Source organism: Ornithodoros turicata, unplaced genomic scaffold (genome assembly GCF_037126465.1).
Source record: "Ornithodoros turicata isolate Travis unplaced genomic scaffold, ASM3712646v1 Chromosome32, whole genome shotgun sequence".
Taxonomy (NCBI): Eukaryota; Metazoa; Arthropoda; class Arachnida; order Ixodida; family Argasidae; genus Ornithodoros; species Ornithodoros turicata.
Window position 1 is genome coordinate 1,499,000 of NW_026999357.1, and position 19,912 is coordinate 1,518,911.

At 44.7% G+C, this 19,912-nt stretch overlaps 1 protein-coding gene across 1 annotated transcript; it reads left to right on the forward strand.

The window, feature by feature from the left end:
- The first annotated feature begins 1,041 nt into the window (after window positions 1-1,041).
- LOC135373813 (uncharacterized) lies at window positions 1,042-8,135 on the forward strand. The gene is made up of 3 exons (XM_064606879.1): window positions 1,042-1,210; window positions 3,740-3,896; window positions 7,850-8,135. The coding sequence occupies exons 1-3, from the start codon at window positions 1,078-1,080 to the stop codon at window positions 8,097-8,099; spliced, it is 540 nt and encodes a 179-aa protein (XP_064462949.1). The 5' UTR covers window positions 1,042-1,077; the 3' UTR covers window positions 8,100-8,135.
- The last annotated feature ends 11,777 nt before the right edge of the window (window positions 8,136-19,912 follow it).

The following is a 19,912-nucleotide window of genomic DNA, read 5'->3' on the forward strand; positions in this document are numbered from 1 at the left end:
GATAAATGAAGAGGCGAAGTAAAGTGGCCGCAGTGGAAGAGGTTTCTTTTTCTTTCGTTTTGTCCCGGTCATATTTCTGAGAATATAACGAGATATTACGAGATTTCTGGGATATAACGAGAATTTAAACACCCTCGTTATCCAGGCACGTCTGCGTATGTGTTAGTGTGTGTGCTTCGAGCCACTTTAAAGCCGAACCAATTTCGCAAAGTGGACAGTATAGGGACTGTACGATTGAAACAACAAATATACTGAAGTAACTAGAATATTAACGGGATAAAGACGAAAACATATTAATCGACGACAACGGTGCAACGAAGCAAGTTCCTGGATAAGCTGGTGCTCTGGCAGGTGACGATATCGGATTATTGAAAGAATGCACTATATTCATGCATTTTCATACAAACTATGCCGTAGCGTTCCAAACATGCGCTTTTATGCAGCATAGTACCCTTCTAATCAGTTCTGAACCTGGTCAAAAAATGTCCCATCGCCTATTTTCATCCCCCAAATGCGAAACGAAGACATGCATGTGCATGCAAGTCCACGTATTGCTATCCCAACGAAGGCTTCTGAGGGGTGTCTGGCATGATGTTTTGCATGAGGGGTGTTTTGCGTGGGTAGTTCTGCCGGACTACCTGGATCTTAGAACAATACCTGCGTTGCGCCTGTACTTCGTCTTTAGGAAGAGGCATAATTATTTTTGTAACGTGATGCAACGTACATGAGATAGCTGAATCTGAATTGAATTTAACGGACCAAGGGCAGCTCTCGCGCGACACACATCAAGGCTCTAAAACAGCGCTCATCGCGAGGTCCCTTGCCAGGCGGCTTGTCATTCTTCCAACAGCGATAAATGTTGGTGTATTTTGTATACTTTTGACTGTACAGATGTGCAGTGCGTGACTTATGCACTGGGGATTTACGTATCTTTGCATTTACGTTCATTGGTGAAACACGTTGCAGTTGCGTTGTGTGCGTATCGTGTATATATTGCCCCCCCCCCCCGTCTATGACTTCATGGTGCTACAACCACAAGGAAATAATTGAATTCGTGTTTCAACCATCTCTTCCAGTATGTTGCTTTACGGCAAGGACTGCGTTCCCCTTCGACTCGTAGAGAAAGGATGCGATGCTTGGATTCTCGCAAGTTCCGAAGAAATGTGGAGCAAGCGAATATTGGCTGCATGTGACCCATCGACCTCGAAGTGTGAGTACCGCAGTAGCAAGACTGCTGGATGCGTAATTTGTCCTCCGTAGCGTCTTCGTGACATCCGTGATGAAGACGTCCACATTTTTGGGTTCGCTGTAATACAGGACTGGTGTCAGTTCACATTAACACATTATTTCGCGAATAAAAAAATCGAGTACTTCAACCGACTTTCGAACAAGGAAGGTGTCTTATACAGTCGACCCCCGTTTATCCGGACTTCATTTATCCGGATCCCGCAGTATCCGGACAAAAGGCACGGGAACGGATTTTCCTCCATGTATTTTGTTCTCGTTTATCCGGACTTCCGCTTCCGGACTCGGACAAGAGTTCCAGGGAACGAAAGTCGAAAATTCTTGTAATCCAGCTTCAGATATCCGGACTACCGTGAGTAAGAGGAGACGCTGACCCCGCTTCGTCACCCTTTTCGCTGCGTTGGGGTTATTCCCGTCACACGTCAGGGACCTACATTCCTCCGTAGGGTAGACAACCGTGCACGATGACGCCCTTTTCTATTTGTGTGCGTTGGGTCACGTTGACCAGTCGAGCCATTTGGAAATATCTCGAGCAACTGTCCGGTTCTAGAGGGGAAAACTCCAACCTGGGGGCCTGCTGCTTACGGCCCGTTGGCCGACGAAGACATTCCCCTAGCTGAGCTGCGATCCCTGATGCAGAGGCTCACTGCGACTGCCGTAGATGATGCTGCGGTTTCTGACTACGTTGACGTTGATAAGGATGATGACGCGTGTGCAGCTATGACTGATGACGGTGTGATTGCTGCTGTTGCATCCGATGATGTGCAGCAAGACGGTGCCGATGACGCCGGTGAGAAACAAGGCTCCGACATTGACACTTTGCTTCCGCACTGACATTCTTTGAGCAGCGCAAGAGCGTGGCTCAACTCTATGCAATTAGCAAAAGTTTGCAGGATTCGAGTGCCTACACTACTATGTAACAGCTGTCATTGACGAGATTTCTGTGTTTTAATTAAACCTTGCTCTGTAGGACGTTTCTATTCGGTCGTTTCATTTATCCGGATGCCCCGGTATCCGGATGATTTCGCCGGGAACGGCACCATCCGGATAAACGGGGGTCGACTGTATATGCCGAAGGAAAGGGGTACGAGCGACGGCGGAGTTAAAAAGGTACCAACTACATTAGAGTTCAGAAATGCTGAACGTAACGGCTTATCGGGTGATCGTCAGCCGTGCGCAGGCATGCGACGTTTGAGCGAGTGGCGCCGAAAGATCAAGTGACACGCGATGTCCTCCCGCCGTGTCAGCGACTCACCACTCACTCACCCAGCGACTCACCCAGTGCGAAGCCAGTACTTTACTGCGGTACTTTACCAGCACCTTACTGGCCTTGGGCTTCCCTTAACTCTTGGAAGCCCTATGAGGTCACTTAATACGACCAGCTGTCATTTTCCACTTGTACAGTAGATGGTGGAGCTTCCGCCGTAACGTAGACATAATATAAATTTTCTATAGCGCTTTTATACAGGGTGTTTGCTCTAACGTGTCCAGAAATTATATTTGGAGCGAGCAATAAAAGAAAAGCAAGTGGTGCCTTTCTGCTATGTGAGTAAGAAACAGGTAATGCTTCTCTAGTAGTTTCTTAGTCAAGTAGCCGATAAGTAGCACTCGTTTCTTGAATAGAATTCCTGGACACGTCAGAGAAGACACAATGTGTAGAAATATATACAGTGTGGTCCACCAAGCATAACAGAAATTAACAGTAAAAACGTCGGCCCTGGAGGGACATGCGGTCAAGGGATTTTTTTCTGTCAATGACTTTTGCCATAAATTGGTAACATTTTTACTTCATTTCAACTCACTGAAACTTAATTTCTTGAATTGATCTCCGAAATTTGCCGAGGCAACCTAATGTTTAGTTGCGTAAATTGGTTCCCCGTGGTCACGTTTACTCAGTATAGCAGTTAATACCACTCGTACTGCTACGGCAATTAACGAAATAAATTCGCCGAAAATCCGTGGAAATGAGTCCTAGGCTCCGCCAAGCTCCACAAAGCTAACGAGAAAGGAGGCTACATTGACACGCCACAGGAAGGGGAGCTGTCGGGTGACCACACTTTTGATAAGGTAGCTCATATTCCTGCACTCACCGCGAGTGTTTGTTCCGTGGGTAAGGCTTGTAACCCTTTCCCCCCTCAGGCGTGTCACCCGCGGAGCCAAGGGCTTACTTCCACGTCTTTTCGGTGAATTAATTTCGGGAGTTACAATTGCATTACGAGTGGGATTATGCGCTACACTGAAAAAGTGACAATGGAGAACCCATTTCCGCAAAAAAAAAAATAAAAAAACGTTTGATTGTTTTGGGAAATTTCGGAGTTCCATTCAAGAAATCAACTTTCCGTCAATTCAAATGAAATAAAAATTTTACCAATATGTGTCCCGCATACAATCCCTTGACCGCATGTCTCTCCGGGGCCCATGTTTTTCTACTATGAATTTCTATCATGGTTGGTGGACCACCCTGCACATATCTATCTTTTCTTTTTTTTTTCAGGCGACGTTGCTCCGAAGTGCAGCGAAGAAACGGTGACTGACGCCGACACTGAGTGCGGCAAAAAATACAGACTGGAACGTGGACTTACTACTAGAAAACCTGACGGAAAGCCAGACGATGCAGATATGAGCCCCGAGATGCACAAACAACAGTGCTGGTAAGTGATTTTTGACATGTGGCAACGGGGGTTCCGCTGTTGTGATAGAGAACTGGACCAATACTCCCAAACAGCACACCAATATTGGACAAAGGTTTCTCTAATATTGGAAACCAATATTGCGTAGAGTGGTCCTATATGGTAACTGTGGCCCCATATTGGACCATTATTGGGAACAGATACCGGCCAGCCAGTTTTGGCAATGCTCTGTCACTGTGTCTGGTATTTGTCCTGTATCTTGTAAGATGGTCCTATAGTGGCAGCCAAATTTTCCCAGCCTATTGTGTTTTAAGCTTTAGGAGCAATTCTGACCAGGATTCATACATACCGTGTTACAATGGCGTCCTGACGATGTCCTGCGCATTAACGCGCTTCAATTGAATGTCCCGAATTCAATGTCCTGTTTTGCCACTTCTTAAATTGGTTCTACAGTATAACTGAGTTTAACAGTAGACATTTTCTTCATGTACACGGCACAGGGATGGGATCCCGCGTGTTCCTTAGTTATACAAGCCTCTTCACGTGGTAATTAAAAAAATACCCTTGAATCCTTCCCCTTCAAGCAGCTCATTTTCCTGAGATACATCGACCACATTTTTGTTGTTTGGTCAGGTGACAATTCTTGGTTGAAGTCCTCTTTAATTCTCTGGAAAGCACTACCCAATTATTCTGCAACATTTTTTTATTACTATTCCATTTTTGGTCTTACAGAAATGTGGACCAGCCGTTGTTTTAGAAGGTGGTTAAACTTATTCTGAAAGAGTGGTATCAGATATGGCATGGTCTGTTTACCGTAGTTAGTCCTTAGGATTAGAGTCATGAACTTTCTTGCCGTTCGAATGGGATATGGGGTCCTCTTATGTGTGAGGTATATACGTCTCTCCCGTACTTCCTTAAAAATGTCAATTCCCAGCTTTAGTATGTACATATGTCTCAAATCGCAGGGACGTGAGCATGCCGAAAAAGTTCGGTAGAGGAAGTAAAGCAGTCAGCATTCATCATAAAGCGGATAGCCCTTCTTTGGAGAACATGTAGTTCGTTCAAATTAGTTATAGTCGTATTACCCCATATTAGCAGACAATAATATAACATTTGTTTCATATAATATTTCAATAAAGCCAGTCACTGGCATTTACAAGAAGCCAACTGGCAGACGTCAGCATCTTCATTTCAATATTTATCACACGAATGAAAGAGAGAAGAAATATTTCTTTTCACGATTGAAGCGCATGTGTTCCAATAGCGACGATTTCCACAGATGCGCTGATGAAATACCCGCTGATTTCAGGAAGCGTAATTATTCGAGCGACCTCATTGGAACTGCCTTCGCGAAATAATGCTTTTGCACAGAGACACACGCTTCTTTCCAATAAACCTAACGAGGGACGCAAAAACATGACTACACCTACACCACACACCTACAGCAAAGCGCATAGTAATACAAAAACTGTTCTGCAGCATGAGACAACTGATGTTCTGAGGCTGGAACAACATACAAGGGTCATTGTTCTTCAGCTTCTTCGTAACATACTACGCAGCGAGAAAAAAATGAACTATTTCCTTCTCCTCCCTCCCCCCATTGTTACACACCGCAAGTCACGAAATATCTCCAGGTGGTTTATGAAAAGAACGACTTTGGAGAACAACTGGGTAATCACCCACTTGAAACCAAAATAACCCACTTTGCATAGCCATTTGCGAGTGGTTCCACTTCTGTAGCCCACTTATTGTCAGCCATACACGCGTACTTAAGAGCATAGTACCTTTGTTTCCGGTTTTTAAGTTCGCTGCTGGTTTTGCGGCAATGTAAAGCAGCATTGAATCACAAAGCCAGGAATTTATAACAGACACTTCATCTTAAGCTTTCACGGATAATATAAAGATGCAGTTAGCGGCACCACTGCGATCCTCCACCCTTAAAAATGAACTTCACCACATAGCACGCTCCTAGCCAACCATTCTCGCCCCTGATTTGTTGAAAACGGGAGGAGGAGCCTATTTTGTGCCATTATGCACGGCACAGAATAGGCTCCGCCTCCCGTTTTCAACAAATCAGGGGCGAGAACGTTGTCATTCGGGATGATAGTTGTCTAGAAGCGTGCTATGTGGTGAAGTTCATTTTTAAGAGTGTGTATTCCAAATTTTACAGCAAAGTGGGTAACAGGCAAGCAGAACACTGTCATCTACACTCTTAGAAATGAACTTCACCGCATACCACGCTCCTAGCCAACCATAATCTCGAATGATATCGTTATCTTCCCTCATTTGCTGAAAACGGCAGGCGTACGCCGTTTCTGTGACACTTATGATGTTCATAATTGTCACAAAAAAGGTGTACGCCTCCAGTTCACAACAAATCAGGGCAAATAACGATATCATTCGAGATGACGGTTGGCTAGGAGCGTGCTATGCGGCGAAGTTCATTTCTAAGAGTGTACACCTGATTTAAGCGGCAGTAGTTGACACAAAATCGTTTTCCACTATCGTCGGCCTCAGGCCATACTGAACGGCGTGTCGGTACTCTTTGCACAGCGGTTCCGCACATACAGTACCGTACACTCTTCAAAATGAACTTCACCGCAGAGCACGCTCCTAGCCAACCGTTATCCCTAATGATATCGTTACCTGCCCTGATCGGTTGAAAACGGGAGGCGTACGCCATTTTTGTGACAATTATGAACAGCATACGTATCACAAAAAAGGCGTACGCCTCCCTCTTTCGACAAATGAGGGCAGATAGCGATATCATTGGAAATGATGATTGGCTGGGAGTGTGCTATACGGTGAAGTTCATTTCTAAGAGTGTATACCGTAACCGGGTACATAGGACCTATTCGGGCGAATTTCGCATTCAACTTTTTAAACTGTGTTTTCACACTGCCCGGTAACAGCTAAAAGCGAGTCTCTCTCGGAATGGGCTGTCGGGACCACCAGAGCTAAACTTCAGGAGGGGGCAACTGCCCTCGCTGCACCCAGCAACCGACGGCCCTGGACATAAATTAGTCACGTTAAGAGCTCCTGCCAGTGATGTGCACGCATACGGACTATCAATGTTATTGACTAGAGATATTGATTTCAGCATGTGCTCGGGGTTTTCGCGTGATTCTCGTTATAACAACAACCTTCTACTCAGTTTCAAGCCCGAATGAAATGGCCTTCGCAGATCTACAAGATGCATGTTAGTTACCACAACAAATGTACAGCAGCATCACCTTCCAGTTATTTGTTATCGGATTGAGTTGGTCTATAAAATGCAATACTGGGTTCATGAAAAAACAGGGATTCAGTCGGATTGCCTTCTTTTTCCTGCTGTCGCTAGCCATGTTTCCAGCTCCTACTTTCACCAAAGTCGTCCATTTCTGATTTCCAAGTGGTTACAGCTAGCGTTCCTCTTGCCAAGGCCCACTTCCCGTCCCACCCTCCAAAAACCCGTCTAACTGACTAACTTTCAAAGTGGTCCTACTTCAATGCATGAAGACTCCAAGTGGTTCCAGTTTAACCCAGAGGGGTTCTGTCTAAACCCACTTGGATGTCGAAGAGCACACAAAATGGTTTTAATTCAAACCACTTCGCCTTCAGAGCACTTTGCTGACCAAGTGGTTCCACTATACCCCACTTGAGACTCGATTTTCTTTTTGCACCTGGGCCAAAACACCCTTACTACGTTTCGTATGAGCATAGTACAGGACCCGGTTCAGGCCCCTGCGATGAGCGATTTACACGTCCAGGTCGCTCCTAGCCGTAGGATGTCGAAAGGCGCGTTTTCATGCCAGTGCTCGCGGTGACCTGCGGCAAATTTCGAAGAGGCAGAAAAAGTGAAAATGCATTACGGGATTATCTATGCGACTCTGTGCGTCTATCTTTATCCCTGTGCTTCTTGCCCTCTACAACCAGGCTATGTCAGAGTTTAATTGATCAGTGTTTCGTATGCATTTGAATGTCATCTTTTCCAGTTCCATGGAATACAGTACGCAGTGCGTTCCCGAAGTGCTCAAACGGAAAGGATGCAGTCATGAGATAGCCGCGTCTTTCATTGCACAGAGGAAGAAGCTAATGGTGGTAATGTGTGGAACGTCGATGGGGCACTGCGATTTCTACAAGAGCAAGAGCACTGGCCATATAATACATCCCATATGGACTTTGGCAACATCGATCTTTGTGATGTCGGTGGTAACAAGCGGCTGTTACAAAAGCATCTGCTAGATTAACTTCCCATTAAAATAATGATTATTGTCAGTCGCATTTTCTTTATAATTTCAATTGTTGAGCACTCTTGATCACAATACAGATGGTATTGTCGCACTTAACATCAGTGCTCAAAGATTGGGAATACGTTTTTGATGGGATTCTGCAACAGCATTTTCCCTGTTACTCATGGGGTATTTCGGTACTTGCTCGGTATTCGGTTTTCGGTATTTGCATGGGGTATTTGCTCCCGCTAAGAGCTCGCAAGCTTTTATGCACAGCGGTGAACATTGTAGAAAACACGCGTCGGTGGAGAGGAGGAAATATGGAAGCTTCTCCAAGGTGACCTGACCCGTCCTTGAGACTGATGCAAGTGAAGGAACAGGTGATTCTGGAAGGATCGCTCGCTGCGCGGCGTGTCGTGGATTTCAGCCCATCGTTCAACTCCGCGTTGCCTGTTGTTGCTGTGTGGTCGCTTCAAAGATTGGCAATATGATTCCGAAAACCTGGGAAAGGCTAGGCGGACGGAGTGTTTGGCTGCAGTGATGTATTCGTTGTTGGATATACAGAACGTAAAGAGGACGTAACAGGACGTCTCGAAAGGCACACGCGACAACGCTTGTGAGAGAGGCCTGCGCTGAGCAGCACTCTGACTGAATGGAGGACCCTCGAAAGCTTGTTGGAACGTCTACGCGTCAGACTCGAGGGGCTTACATCAGAAGGGAATTTGCAGACCATCTCAATGACGATGAACGCTGAATATCAAGTGACTGTGAAATATGCAGATTGCTGCATAAAGGGAATGTCAGTTTTAGATTCTCCGCAAGATCCATGCTTGATGGCAACGGCTACCACTCAAGTGCCAGCTTCAACGAAGCGTGTACTACACGGGCGTGTGTCTGCGGTTTAAGCGTCGTCAACTCATAGTAGTCCCGCTGGGATTCGGCTGCACAAGCTTTATGCGTTGCCAAGGCGACAGACATATCAGTGATTTTTGGAAAGGAGCCATACATTACACAATCGGATAAGTTAATTTACTTGAGATCGTTACTGGACGAAGCAACTACAGAAGCCATATCAGTTTTATCAGCTTCGGAAGCGTGCTGAATGGACTCCATGGAAGTCCTGTTGGAAAGATTTGGAGACGAGCGTCGCATTGAATGACAGTACCTGACAAGCTGATGACACTTCCTCGAGGGAAAAATGCCAAGCAGGTTCGAGCGCTCAGGAGCAAAATCAAACGTTTTAGGTGTCAAAGCATTGTCTATGGAAACGGACTCCTTTCCTATAATGCTTACAGCTACCATCCTTTCCACGTTGCCCACTTAGGTGGCCGTGGATTATTACCATCACAAGTCAACCGCTCGGCTCAGCCGGTTTTGAGGGCGACGGAGACGGGACAAGTGTAGAGTTGAGACTACTGGGTGAGCGTTGGTTCGAGCTATGGAATTAGACGGGGGAATTCGAAAGTTTATCCTACTTGAAGTCGAAACATTGGAACTTCTCAGGTTCACTCGATGAACCCATGAGGACAATGAGACGGGAGGGGTCAAAGGCATGGCCCTCGAGCGTAATCGAAGAGTTGAACTGAAAGAGAAGAGTCAAACAGCAGATTCAAGGCACTACGGGCAGAGTCCCTTTTCTGTACCAGTGCTCATGAAATGGCGAATGAACGCTCATTCTGCTACGCATCGCAAACGCATCACGGGTCTATGCGACGCGGCGATCCTTCTGGCAGAAAAGGAAACCATTCTAGCGGCTCAAGAGTAATATTTCTGCTGTAAGAAAGGGTGTCACCGTGCAAGAATGTGCGGGGGAAAATTTCCTGGTCTGCATGCAGGGGAGGTACGCAAGATTCTTTTTTTTATTCTGTGATAGCGCCGCGAAGCGACTGTGGTTATGAGCGGCGTAGAGACGTGGACAGATGGAGAGAGGGCAGCAGAAAGGAGTGAGGGGACAGGGGGATTGGTACGCGTCCTGGTATGATTTCATCTGAAACTGTGCCGACACTCGTTTGGAAAGTTTTCGGAAAACCTCAGACAGCGCAACCGGCGACAGGGTTCGAACCCGTGTCACATCCCAATCTGGGCGTGGAAAGCGATCATCTAACCACTATGCCACTGCAGCTGGTAAAGCTCTATATGTGAACCTTTGTGGAAACGAAATCGGGAAAAAAAAAGTCTGAAGAAGTCTACAGTACTAGTACGCGCATGAGTGGGAGTAACTAAGACATCAAGATAGATCCTGTCGTATTACTTCAGACGTTCACAGCAGTGATGGCCACAGTCTATACTTCAGGGAACCATTGACGGAGGAAGACAAAGAAGCCTCGTGCGCGAAGGCATTGCCAGAAAAGTGAACCTTGTTTCCGCAGGGGCAACAGATGTCACGACAAATAGGTCGGCGCTTTGTTCAACTGCGCACCGGAAAGGAAGAAAATGTTTTGGAATCGATTGAGACACCGTTCATTTGTGAGGACCTTGTGACATGCCCACTGGGTAACAACTACTATTATTCGTCTAAGGGAAGATAATCTAGCTAAGGAACATCGCTTCTCAGGTGCAGAGAGTGAAGCTGGAATTGGCGTGCTTTTAGTCGCTGACCAGATGTGGAAGATCATGCCAAGTGAGTACGACAAAATAATGCTCAAAATAATCCAGTTGACATAACACTTCCCTGGAGAGAAAACACACAACACTACTCTCTGTACCTAGCACTGTTGTCACGCAAAAGGCATCATTCAGAAGCAATGCGCAATGACGGAGATGACGGTAAAGTTATTTTTCAATGTAAGGAAACCTTGCCAGAAAACTGCCAGAATATAATCCCGTCATATTCATAGGTAGGGTTTTGGAGTTAGGCACAGATGAGCTTCATGGACCGTGAGCGAACGTAATAGCATACGAACCATTTTTTTTTTCAAATGAAATTTAACTAGAGCCTGTGTAAACAGATTTCTGTGAACTTAACTGCACCGGTAAATATCTAGCTACACCGCTGCAGGAGTATGTAGCTGTACAAGTAAACCACAAGGGTCCCATGGGCGTCTCAAAATGGACGTCCCCGTCCATCACGGACGTCTTCAAGACATCAGTATGTTGTATCCGAAAAGACGTCTTTGTGGTGACGTCTATCCGACATTCCCGTGTCATTGGACAAAAGATTTCCTTGCGCTGACGTCGATCCAATATCCCTTCAAGTGCATGTTTGGATGTATGTCATATGGTAATTATGTCATTAAAAGCAATATGATAGACGATATAATACAAGCGTCATACTAACATTCACTGGGCTCCTCCAAGCCGCATTCAATATACAATATCTTTTAACTGTGCTAATTGTGGTGCCATCGTTTTAATAAAAAATCATGTATCCGAATATATACAGGGTGTACTTTTTCTTCGATACAGGTTGTTCATAAAAAAACTGTATTGGCTACGGACATCCTGACTTTCTATAATCATCTCTAGAATCATCTCTTCTGTGTGCAGCAGGAAGGAGTGAGGGGCAGGGGGGTTGGTATGCGTCCTGATCCTGGTTGTTGGCCATCTGCTGCTCAGCCGTCGAATGACAAATTACCTAAAAATAGTTTCAATGACTTAACTGAATAGTAACTTTTCAATGATAAAACTTACGAATGAGAACATCTGTTCCTTTCGGTCATGTGATACCGTAGCTGTTTTCAGAACAAAACAGCGTCCGATAGATCGTACGCATAAAAAAAAAGAAAAGAAAGAAGTAACACATTTTTTTTTCTTTATTTCGTTCATGGTGCATGTTCAGAGAGGCGTCTTTCCATCACCCCCAATGCGAGAGGGTGAACCTCTCCACCACCACCTCCATAGCTCACCTCCACCTCTGTAGCTAACCTCCATAGCTCGAATAGCACGAATAGCACGAATTTTTTACGGACGGTCTATCGAACGCGTTTTGTTTCTGAAAATGGCTACGATATCGGGTGACCGAAAGGAACAGGTGTTCTCACTGGGCAACTTCATAGCTTTTACAATTAAAAAGTTAATGATTCTTAGGTAATTAGTTATTGGACAGCTGAGCAACAGACGACCAAGAACGTCCGCTGCAACAGAGATCATGAAAGTGAAAACGGGATGTCTATAACCCTTGGTTTTCTTTTTTTTAATGGACAAACTGTATCGAAGGAAAAAGCACATCCTGTATACGGACGTGCTGTACGTGGGGTAACGTGCGCCTTGAATATTACTTTTTTTCCCTTAAATAAGACAGCTCCTTCTCGTGCAATTACAGCTTTTGTAGAAACTCGCCATACTTACATCACGCAAGTAGCAAACACGTTCCAGTACACACGCCAGTAGCAAAGAAGCTCGCGTTAGCAAATCAGCCGCACCGGCATCGACACCTTTCACCTTTCATGGTCATGAATTGCCGCCTCACGTTTTTTTTTTCTCTTTTTTTTTGTGTGTGTGTTTCTGGTTTCTCCGAGCTACAACTGCCTGCATTTGAGGAATGTAAGCATTTCGCGTGTGTTTGTTTTTGGAATAGCACGATAGAATATAACTGAGTTTCGATACTTACTTGCTGCGCTTCTGGCTGCACGATCGGTGATTGGCGTCACGCTCCAGTGTATCTGACCTATAATGTCTGTACTGCGGGTTCGTACGTTCCTTCCCGCGAGAAGACTGGAAATTTCAAAAGTAAGGGACAAGCGCCGCATTTATACAACAGCACGCCAATGCAGCGAGCATTGGCTCATATTTTTGAGAAGGATATCTATGGAACTGCATCTACGAGCGGAGCTCGTGTTGACACTCCAGCTGGAACAGAGGACAGCAGTGTTTCAGTTTCTGAAGACCAGTGCTCTGTCTTCGAGCGGTACTGATTATTCAGTGCTAGCTCCGCTCCAGGTAGTGGCCGCGCACAGCGAACCTACTTCGGAGGAATGCGTGTACGGTAGGTCAGCTACATTTGAGCAACCTGACAGTCGGCTGCAGCTGAACCCCACTAGCACTACCGATATATCTTTTTAAACCCAGCTACTACTCTCTGTGATGCTAGTATAGCACCAGGAGGTTCAAGCAGAACATTAAAACTGTGTATTTGAGCAAAAGAACTGATGCGAACTGAGTCATTGTACATGAGTGGTATTCAGCTATTCTTCAAAGCAGCTATCAAAATCATTTCGAATTTTTATGAGTTTAGTCTAGGGAGCATTAGCTTTGGTGGGTTTCTCAGTATGATTTTCAGTACACGTTTTACCATGGTTTTGTTCGTTTATATTATGAGGAAGCCATCATAACTTACTACAGTACCTTTGTCATACTCTCACACATCCGTGGAGGAGACAGTTTGATTCTGTTAAGCATGACTGAAGAAAATATATGATTCTGGGGAAATACTGTTACCTATGAATAAGTCAGTTCAAGGGGCTGTACTATGATACTGTAATATACATGTGTTATCCATTGCTTTATCCACCAAATAACTTTTGCAGGTATTACTGAGTCTCGTAGAGAAGCTTTCTAGAAAAAAATATTTAAATTAAGAATTTGGATTATTGATAATGACTTTTCTGAACTTTATTTACTGAATTTTATTATTGTTCAGGTGCCCAAAAACATCCACTAGGGTCTTCTTATTGGTGCACCACAAGGGTTATATAGGAACAAAGACAAAAACATTCAAATATACAATAAGGCAACAAGGTTAACAGAGAAACGCGAAGTTAAGCAGAAACAATGGCACTAATACTTGTAAGAAACTCATGAGAATGAGCGAAAATGTCAGTGACGTGAGTCAGTGAGTGTTGTGACGAGGAGTTCAGGATTAGTTGTAAACGGTTGCTTGGATGAAGCTTTGCAAAAGAGTGAGGATAAAAAACAAGAGACCTCAGAGAAGGCGAGGGCAATCAGAAGTTGATGCTCGATAGTAATTTGGGGCAATCAATGATAGAATGTATGAGCTTATATAAGAAATGACAGTCACGAACCGTTCTGCGATGAAACAATGTGGGGATAACAAGTTTGTTCAGAATATGGTAGTAGTTGTAGTATGTGCTGCAACGAAGATGACGAAGATGAAAAACAGAGATGAAGCGTCGCTGAGATGAGTGATATTTAGGCAGTTCCAGGCCACTGATGCAAATTGAAGAAGAGGGAGTACAGTGGAGAAGAATAAGCGAAAGAAACAAGATGGATCCCGAGATTTTTTAGTGGTCCGCGAGATGATGCCAAGTTTACGCATCGCAGAGAACAGAAAGAACAGAATTACCAGAATTGTAAATAATACTTCTCAAACTTGTTCCAAATCACAAATCACCAAGCAAGAACATGCTTTAAATTAACAATGCCCCAGATTCTACGAAAATGATGCTGAAACTACATGTGAAGTTCAGGTATGGCACGTATAATCTGTTGCATTCAACTCATGCTGCAATATTGCGATTAGTCTAAAGTGTACCTGCCGTGTGGGCCTGCATTGCTTCAGATCTTGTTCACCTATGGTTTTGGTCCAATTTGGAGGAAATTTGGCACAATTATTTCATGGCACATGCGTCGTCCAGAAGATATCGTTAACGAAATGGCTATATAAAAATTAGTTCTGCTTGCTCAGTTTTGCAGCAAAAGCCTAAGTTAGACTCACTTGAGTTCAGATGAGTATTAATAATAATAATAATGTTTGATTGGTGCCAAAAACGAAATATCCCAACAATCCTGCCAGGAGGTAACTCGTGTTTAAAAAGTACGCGTTGGTTACCATTGCAGTGAATGGGCACTGACACTGATATGTGCTCCAAAATGCGTACTAATGATACTTGTTGAACAATAAATGAGTCTGTCAGACCTGTTGGCTAGTTGGTACAAACCGATAATGAAGGCAGGAGAAATACAAATAATCCAACCACATACCACAGACAGCCGCAGCTTTCACCCCTTTTACTGGGACATCACATGAAGGGATGCAGCTTTGGGTGTATCCAGTGATGTGATGTCCTAGTAAAAGGGTTGAAAGTTGCGGCTGTCTGTGGTATGTGGAAAGTTGCGTTGTTTCCGTCGCCTTCATTACGAGATTCCTGTCATAATTCCACAGCTAAAACGATCAGTGACTTTCCAAAGAAGACGTCCATGAATATATCTTGTGGATGCGGCATGAAAACATCGAGAAGACATTCTCTACGACAGCACGTGGATCATAATGGACGTCCAAAGTATGTCATCAATGTGCCAGCAACGATGTTACCAGATTACGATTTACGTGGTTGTAGCTCCCGAACCTCACTCAGAATGCACTGAACGCGGTACGGTGCCATATGAACCAAATTATTACTGTTCCCGGTATTTTTTTACGAAGATTGTTAGTACGTATACAGCTTTCGCCTGAATATTGCGTGCAATGTGTATCTTCTGGGAACCGCGGCCCACAAACCCGGATTGGTCCCGTATTCGATCCGCCGTAACCCCGAATAACACGAACAGAGCAATTGAACAACGAGAAGAGTGGTTTATTTCCTTACATTTTCCAAAGCAGTGCAGCGACGTTCCGCCTCCAACTGCCTTCTGCCGTTGCTTAAATAACGTATCGGAAATAGGAGCGTCTCCTCCTATCACACAAACATTATCTTTCCCTCCAGGAAAGATGCACATGCGTCCGTTAATCAGAGGCGGATACCCACAATCAAAAACAGGTAGCGTAACTCCCATGGGCCACTGAGTCTCCAGTATGATGCTTCGATAAAGACCGTCAGCGCCATCCATCCGTTGCGCGGACTACTAAAATTGTAAATAAATGACGTCAGAGTTGAAGTCCCCCATCTTTGGTGGGGGACTTCCATAACGGAATATTTGGCATTTGTGAGGGTCTGGTATTCCAAGGAAAGAGGAAATAAGGGGGCGAAATCATTCCCGTGCTCGTTATTTGCACAGAACACCACCCCCACATTAGTTCCAGCAGTAGTCGATCAGGAAGGATCTTGCTCAGCATCATTGCATATGCCCCCTCCAGTTCGTCGCCCTCGAGAGGAATTCAGAATTTATCCCTCTGACGCTCTCGAGGCTAACGCGTAGACGCTCCAACAGGCCTTTGAGGGTCGAACGGGTCACACGAGCGCTGCTCAGTGGTGTCCCATAGTCTCCTACAAGCATCGCGGCTTGTCTCCAAAGAGACAAGCCGCGATGCTTGTATCTCGTTGTTCACAGGGTTGTTCATTGTTCACACTTACAGGGTGCTCACCGCAAGTTCTGTATGTCTAGTCATGAGTATATCACTGTATGCAAAGAGTCCTTCAATCTATTACCTTTCCCGCCCTGCCTTTGCCGCAGCCATGTGTTTCCCAGATCTTGGAGCCACGTCGTTAGATCACGTGCGTTTCCCGAACGTCAGTCATGTATATTTTCGATAACAATGATCGTTAGACATTGCATATCCCCTCCCCTCAAAAAAGAAAAATAATGGGAAGAAGTTCCCAACACCCCATAAGTGAGAGGGAAGGCATTGCCGCATAGCACCTATTTATTGCCTGTCGTTGTGCCTCGATGCTCAACTATTGAAAATATCAAGAAAATAAAACTGATAATGATAATTTATAATGGTAAGTTAACCCTGCAGATATCATAACCGGCCGTAAAAGCCGCTTATTCCCACCGACATCACAAAGATGAATATTGACAAAGTCCGTGTGGGATGTATTATATGCCCAGTGCTCTTGTTCTTGTAGAAATCACAGTGCCCCATCGACGTTCCACACATTACCGCCATCAGCTTCTTCCTCTGTGCAATGAAAGATGCAACAATCTCATCACTGCATCCTTTCCTTTTTAGCACTTCGGGAACACAGTGCTTGCTGTATTCCATGGAACTGGAAAAGATGACATTCAAATGCATGCAAACTCTGACATAGCCTTTGATCCGCTGTAACGGGAAAATCAGCGTCAGTTGTGCGTTGGCGAAAAGAGGCCGGATTAAGGTGTGTAGAAATATGTGGGACCACGTTGCATTTGCCACATTGGCCCAATATTTGCAAGATTGGTTTCCGATATTGAAACAATATCGGTCCACTATTGGTGTGATGTTTGAGAGCATAGATTGAGAAGTTACGCGTAAAAAAAAAGAAAAAAAAACTCGTTGCAAGTTAAGTTACCGTGTGAAAAATGTAACTATGTTAATAATGAGGTTCTTCAGCCGGAAACGTAACTCGCAGCTACTGAGCTACGTAAAAAGTTAATTCCAAGTTACTTCGCATTACGCACGTGCAGCGCGCATGAGCAGCTGAGTTAGACCTCGAGTTGCTTGCGGAGGAGCGCAACCCATGGAACCCAGCCCTCTCCTTCCCATTGATTTCGGTTCCAGTCTGTCCACCAATGTCATGATGACGTTTCTCAGGACGTTTTGCATCTTACTCCCTGTAACCGCAGAATGGTTCAGCTTCATTTCAATGGCAGCGGTTATTACTTCCTGAACAGAATACTGTCATTGATTGAATGTCACGTTTCATGGCGAACAATGCCATGAAGTAACCTGGGAGGAAGCAACAAAAAAAGTATATGGACGTTAGTGAAAAGCGAGTTAAAAGTAACTTGGAACTTAACTTAGCCTACTGTGGCAAGGTTACCTGAAAAAGGAACGAGTTCCTCTGAAAGGAACTTAGTACCAGTAAATGTATGCCAAGATGCCATTAGATGCATTCCATGCCTCAAACCAAACGAGTTACTTGTAACTCGTTACCTCGAACTCTGTTTGAGACTACTGGTCCACTTCTTTTATCATGACTGCGGGACCGCACAAGTAGAAAACCACATACCAGCACTGTTGCTTGCGCATCTCGTTGCTCTTGTCTGCATTGTCTGGTTGTTCATTGGGTTTTAGAGTACTAACGCCGTGCTCCTGCGCGTATTTTGTGCCGCACTCAGTGTCGGCGTCGGTCACTGTTTCCTTGTTGCACTTCGGTGCAGTCCCACCTGAAACAGAACATACGAATGTATGTATAATTCAGATATCAGTAAATTAATAAGACATAAGCAGCTGATTACAGGAAATCTAACCAAGACTAGTTTAGTGGAGAATTTAGCATGAAAACGACAAGATGCTATGGGGCATTAACGACATGTGTGCTAAGTGTCTCATACGATGTTGTGCTTTTCGTGTTAAATTCTGATCAGGGGTGGCAGCAGTAATCGCGGCGCCCATTCCTTAAATCGCGTTTTTGTGAATATATGGTGGGAATGTGGGGAAGGAAGTGTGTCCAGCTGCAGTACCAGTCAAACCTGAGATCGTTGAACGATTTCAAAGAAAGTTTCAGACACGAAGGGCGCACTTTGTTTGCCTTGTTTTCCAGCGACGAATATGAAAAGAGCCGCGTCATGTTGCACTACTTTGTGAGCAGCCCGAAACCTGCTTATCGCCTCACGTGAGCCAGCGGCAGTCTTTGTGACACAGATACGTACATACGATAAGATAAAAAGGGCTATAAGACACGATCGCATTCTCGTTATAAATTATCATGAGCGTATTGCTTTATCCTTTGTTTGCACCTTTGTTTCATGCTTTAAACCAACAGAACACAATGAATAGCTGTCGAAGAGGAGCATCCCTCGAATTTTCCGTTACGAATGAGAGCACTTTTATCGTTTGACGTCACAGTCAATGGGGAGTGGCTCGTGAGACGATCGCGCTAAGCCTCCGCCACGGAAGCGATTCTATAAATTGAATTCTTCTGTAACAATATATTGTTCGGTATGAATATTTTACGAGAATGATTTTTACATATGTGCTTGACAAACTAAAACCAACTTTTTTCATATAGTGAAATTTCTTTTCCATGCTCCTTTAACACTGGTGTTACCAACCGGGCTGTGGCCAATGAAGCAATGAAGTGCGCATTATGCCACGATATTCTTCTCGCTGTTGTACTTACAGTTCCACTTGGAAGTTCCACATTCATCGCGTACTTGCTCGAGGAACATCTCAATAAAATCTTGATCAGTGCAACCGTAATGTTTCAGAAATCGTGGAACACAATCCTTGCTGTATTCCATTAGACTGGAAAAAAAGGTTGAAAATGAGGTGGAAAACGAAAATAGACTGGCAAATAGGAGGTAAATTAGAAATGCTTGACATACTGAGGTTTATTAAATTGTCACGTGGTCGTTGATGGGTTCTCTTAGAACAGGGCCCGTGACAATTGAGGGAGAGTGCGCGTGTCGTGGCAGTATTCTACTCGAGGGATTTCAGTGGAACAATGTTCCGTGTGTATGACACTGGAATGGGCATCTCTCAACGATTATGGTGCCGGAAAGGAGTCGAAGGGCGGTGTCTAGCTGGTGCATGATTGCGAGAGGGCAATACCCGAGACAGGTAGTGGACAATGTCTTTTCGTAAGCACAGCAAGTGTAATAGACGGCGAACTCATATCTATTCAAATGCCTCCGAAGCGGCTGAAGATGAATAAGAGAAGGATTCCATTACCGCGTGAACAGTTTACATGAGGGGGTCCCAGCAAGCGGCCCTTTCTTTGCACGAAATAAGAGTTCACGAATATGTGCGTATAATGCCTCACTATCTGTGTTCATTACTTTGGTTCACGTCAGTCACATAATAATGGATGTGATGTCGTAAACACCGTAGCAAAGCTGCCCGTTAATCTCGGTCTAAACCCAAGAACACACTGTCATCCCAAGGATGTTCTAAGAGAACCATGTATGAAAAGGGGTGGCACCGGCAAGAAAGTCAAATCTGATCCTCAATTCATGCGTCCTCATCGTCACTGTGGGGCACTATATGGTGCACTCAGGATGTCCTCAGAACTCGATTAATGACAACTTTAGGACAGTGTGATGATACATTAGAGACGTAATGTAGTT